At 42.2% G+C, this 4,698-nt stretch overlaps 1 protein-coding gene across 1 annotated transcript; it reads right to left on the bottom strand.

The window, feature by feature from the left end:
* Positions 1 to 1,503: 1,503 nt before the first annotated feature.
* On the bottom strand, positions 1,504 to 3,483 carry LOC101311719. The gene is made up of 4 exons (XM_004290597.1): positions 3,227 to 3,483; positions 2,529 to 2,970; positions 2,192 to 2,384; positions 1,504 to 2,096 (listed from the first exon to the last, which is right to left on the bottom strand). The coding sequence occupies exons 2-4, from the start codon at positions 2,922 to 2,924 to the stop codon at positions 1,537 to 1,539; spliced, it is 1,149 nt and encodes a 382-aa protein (XP_004290645.1). The 5' UTR covers positions 2,925 to 2,970; positions 3,227 to 3,483; the 3' UTR covers positions 1,504 to 1,536.
* Between the last annotated feature and the right edge of the window lie 1,215 nt (positions 3,484 to 4,698).

Below are 4,698 nucleotides of genomic sequence, written 5' to 3'. Positions count from 1 at the left end.
CATACTAATACTTACTTATTCATAATCGTTACGTGATGATTTAATGTACGTACATGTTTATTGACTGATCATACTGCATGGTAATTTCATGCACGTGAAATTTTCTTATATATTAATTATTATGTAATGCGTCATAACACGTGACGTTTGTCTATTGATAAAATGTTGCTTATTGACTCATTGTCGTGTAACTATTACACACACTCAACGTAGGCTTGTTAATCGATCATTGTTTGATACTTCCGTACGCGTGACGTTTGTTCATTGACCGATCTTTATGTAGAAACATTGTGCATGTAACGTTTATTTATTAACCGATCGAACAATCCTACATTCCAATCGCCTGACCGAAGACCCTTCCCGAACGAGTACATTTCCCATTTTACGGGAACATGTCACCCTTCCGAAATGAGCTCTGAGAACCAGAATTATCCACGTTCGTGTCTATGTGTGCACATATGGTCACCCTGAAATTCAAGTGAAGTAAACACTTCACGCACACCACCGACTATGGCCTCTGTCACTAACTCAACTAAGCCACAAACGAGACAATTAAGAAAACCATAATGGAGGAGATAGCACCGAGCAACTGACACTACACTACAGCCTTCTAAATGCAGTCTCCAATTCGAGAATGGTACCACATTTCAGAAACAACAAAATTGAACCACCACCTCTCCCCTCTAATACTATTTCAGAAAATTTAACTGCAAAAAGTAACTTAGGAAATAAGTAAGAAATTTATAACCACATTTTAGTTTAGTTTAGAGATGCTGCCTAAACGAAAACGAAATTACTTTCCATTTTTGTTCTAATTCCTGCCCACCACTCTTATTATATTTGTGTTTGTTGAGATATACATATCACATCGGAAATATAAGACCTTACTTATGAGTTTATTAGAGTTTGAGCAACTCCAACCATTGTCAATCAATACTTATGAGTTTATTAGGATATTTATGGGTTTATTAAAATTTGAACCACTTCATCCATTGTCAATTGATTTTGGACGTGAACTTTAAACTAATTTATCAGTTTTCTAATTTTTACCTACCACCGGTAACAGGCAACATCTCCCAACCTTTTGATGGACATAGCAAATCAGAGACATAATAGAAGTTTACAAGTCAATTCAGTCTTCGAGACAGCACGAGTCCCCCAAGTTATCTTCAGTCTTCACCGTCCAATTTTGATTTCAGGTTCTGTAGTAAACAATTGCCATCAACAGGAGAGGAATTGAAAATGGCGTATTGCACTGAGAACAATAATACAAGGACCAAGACCCAGATTTTAACCTTCTCCTCCAAAAGTGATTATCTTCCTCATTACAGAAACTAGACCATGCAAATGCAGGGTAATACTCTGGGAATTTTCTCCAAAACTAGTTTCTTCGACATTTTTATTGCTACTTTGTAAATTTCGACCCTTACATCAAAAACATAGAAGGGATCATACAGTTATAGGCTACCATATAGGCATATACAGGCATATACGATATTGCAGTTATCTAATAGTCAAAAAGGAAAGATCAAAATTTCATGGCTCATTTTCATCTTCCATGACTGAAGCCAAACCAGCCACAATCTTCACCCCTGATGCTCTCCTGGGCTTCACCTCGAGCGGCTTCCACTCCTTCACCGCCTTCTCCATCTCCTCATCACTCTCAGACAACTCAAACACAGACTCTTCCTGCTCACAAGATTCCACCAACTTTATCAACTCAGTACGACTCTGTTCAAACTCCACAGACTTGACAAAAGACTGGGACTCGGTCTTTTTGGGCAAGGAATCCGGTGAGGAATTGTTGGAGACTGTAGCCCTAGGGTGTGGAGAGAGCCACTTGGCTTTGATGTACTCTGCTTTCCTCCACGGTGGAACGGGCATTCCCTTCTTCTTCAAGCTCTGCTTCCCCGCCTCCGCAACAATGCCGATGATCCTCCTCAGCCTATAGGGCTTCCCAACAAAAATATAAGGAAGTGTCTGGAGAATCGCCTTGTAGCTCTTCGTCGGCCGGGCAATCTCAAACTCCGATCTGAAATCAATGTCGATTAGCAGCCTCTCCCCTTTCACGATCACGTCAATGTACTCATACTCCCCTAATCGATAACACCAATTAAACAACTAATTAATCATCTGTCTAGTGCTTAAGTGACAGAGTGAGCTAGAGAAAGAGAGAGCAGAGACGAAGTACCAGAAGGATAGGAAGGTGATTTTTCCCAACGAGATTTGCAGACTGAAGCGTCGTATCCGAGCGCTAAGAGATGATCAGTAACGACCAGTCTTCCATTGTCGTCCTTACGCTTGCACATCTTGTTTTTCTCGACGATTCTAGCTGTGTCCGCTAGCAAATTCCTTTCACACAGACTGGGGCACGACACCAAGCTCTGTCCACACAAGGAAAATTTCCCTTTCCATCAATTTCCGGTTTTTAATTGTGATTTTGATTTCTCAACAAACAAACAAACTAACCAACTCTCTGTTTATTTCTTGAAAATAATCACATACAGGAAGGAATTTAGTCAATTTACCTTGAGAAGCTCACATGCTTCGCCAGATGAAGCCAGATTGGAGTCACCAAAACCGAGAGGCTCCCATTCGTCGTCGGAGCTGTCGTCGGTGGTGTTGCCGTTGAAGCAATTACAGCGGTTCCGGCTGCACCTCGCTGATTGCTTCTCGTTGCTCTCCTCCATGAAGTTCTGCACCATATTCGCCAAGCAGACTGAGCTCGGCTCGAACTCGCCGTCGCCGCCGCCGACCTTCTCCTTCTCCGCCGACGTGGCTGTTCTCAACACGCTCGTGAACTGTCGCTCAAAGAGCCGCTTGAACCGTGACTTGGCCGCCGGCTTCAGCGGTTCAAAGCGATTCGCCACTTCCGGTAGCGGCGCGTGTGATCCGATTGGCTGGATTTTCATTGCGAACGGCATGATCGGAGACCAGAGCTCTCTCAGGACCTCCGACTTTCCTCCATTTCTCTCAATTCCAAAACACGAGAACGAAGAAATTTAACTAGGACTAAAAAGTAAAAACTCCTCAAACAAATTAAAGCTATAAAGTACAAAACTACAAAATTCAAACCCCAAAATTAAAAACCAGAGGGTTCGAAAGCCAATACATCGATCAAAACTAAACCTCTCACTGATTACACTGCAGCGTCATCAGATCGATGAATTGAACCGACGCAGAATCCTAAAAGCTCTGATTACTATTATATAGCTATTTCTTTTACCGCTAACAAAGCATGGAATAGCTTCGAAGCTCTGCAAGCTCAAAAAGTTGCTTCGGTTTAGGGTTTCGGAGACACGCGACGGCACGACAACAACGTCAAGGTGATGTTGCTCCGGTCACATGGACAGCGATTGGCCGCCGGAAGCTTCATAATTTTCCGGCGAGATCAGAATCGACGGCGACGAGACCTAGACAATCAGGTAAAAGAGGGGCGACAACGAAAGGGGAGCTCTCTGTGGATTTTGGCTTTTGGGGTGAGAAGAACTGGAGCAGGTGGGTGTGAGCAATATTTATAGAGATTGGTGAGGGATGCTGACCTGGACCTTTATCGCCACGTGGAAATCCGACGTGGAGGGTTATCTAATCCGTCTTAAGAGGGGGTTACGTGTCACCGGGTGAACCCGGTTCGGTTTGTTGTCCATGGTGTGGGAAAGCCACGTTGTGGTTTTGGGTGAGTCGTGGCAACAAGGGTCCGGAAATTTTTGTGCCGAGAATGACCTTGAACTTTTGGTAAAATGATAGGGGTGATTTGTCCTCCTCGTGATACGGAAGCTCTTGATTTCAAGACTGCCTGCCTCTTCATGATTGTGTTTGTTGGGGAGGGTTTTGACGGAAATGTTCTCTTTGGAGGAGATACGTTGTTTGATTGGGACCATTTTGTGGTCATTGGCAATGGTTAGTAAGGTCATTTCCTCCTCTCAACTTCCCAGGTTAAACTTCGGTGAAAGACCTTTGGGCATCGGTGGGACCCGAAAACTTTGAAATATCTTGAAGCACACAATTCTCCTCATCTTCTTTTTATTTCAAAATTACGAAAATAAACTCTCTTTTTTTCTTTAAGAAATGAAGTCAGATATTTTTATATAAAACGACGTCACTGTGTTAATTAGAGGGGTTTCTTCTTGATACAAATGGATGACAAATTAAAGTTGCACACTTGCACTGTACCACCACTAAAATTAGCCAAAAAAAAAAAAGTCAATTATATATAAGTCCACTCTGAGACATTTTTTCTCACATAGGTCCACCATAACATTTTACTCATATAAGTTCACCCAATCCTAAGTTTTGTATTAGGTATTAAAGTTCAACATAATTACAGACTGTCATCCAACAAAAAAAAAATTCTCTCTCTTATATTTACAAAAATACCACTAATGTAAAAAGTCAACACCTACTATCATCTCCGGCCAACCTCAGGCGAGATCTCCGGCCGATCTCCGACAAAGTTTTCGGCCAACCGTCGACAAAGTTTCCCACCGACCTCTGACAATATTACCGACAATTGCAAAATATACTGTCACCAGCAACAAAAGCTACTACCACAGGCAATAAAAGCTACTACCACCGGCTATAAAAGCTAATATGAACCTATGGTGAGATTTCCGGCAACCTCCAGCAAGGACACAAAAGATACTATCGCCAGCAACAAAAAATACTACCGAACATAATAAAAGCTGCTACCACCAGCTA

Source organism: Fragaria vesca, linkage group LG2 (genome assembly GCF_000184155.1).
Source record: "Fragaria vesca subsp. vesca linkage group LG2, FraVesHawaii_1.0, whole genome shotgun sequence".
Classification (NCBI taxonomy): domain Eukaryota; kingdom Viridiplantae; phylum Streptophyta; class Magnoliopsida; order Rosales; family Rosaceae; genus Fragaria; species Fragaria vesca.
Note: the sequence above shows the minus strand (reverse complement) of the source record. Positions and strands in the feature narration are given on the sequence as shown.

Bases quoted from the DNA above. Each gene is read 5' to 3' on its own strand.
- LOC101311719 (XM_004290597.1), bottom strand. From the start codon at position 2,924: ATGCCGTTCGCAATGAAAATCCAGCCAATCGGATCACACGCGCCGCTA. The intron at 2,385-2,528 runs GTAAATTGACTA...TTGTGTGGACAG, and splicing joins AAGCATGTGAGCTTCTCAAG to AGCTTGGTGTCGTGCCCCAG. The intron at 2,097-2,191 runs GTACTTCGTCTC...GTTATCGATTAG, and splicing joins ATCACCTTCCTATCCTTCTG to GGGAGTATGAGTACATTGAC.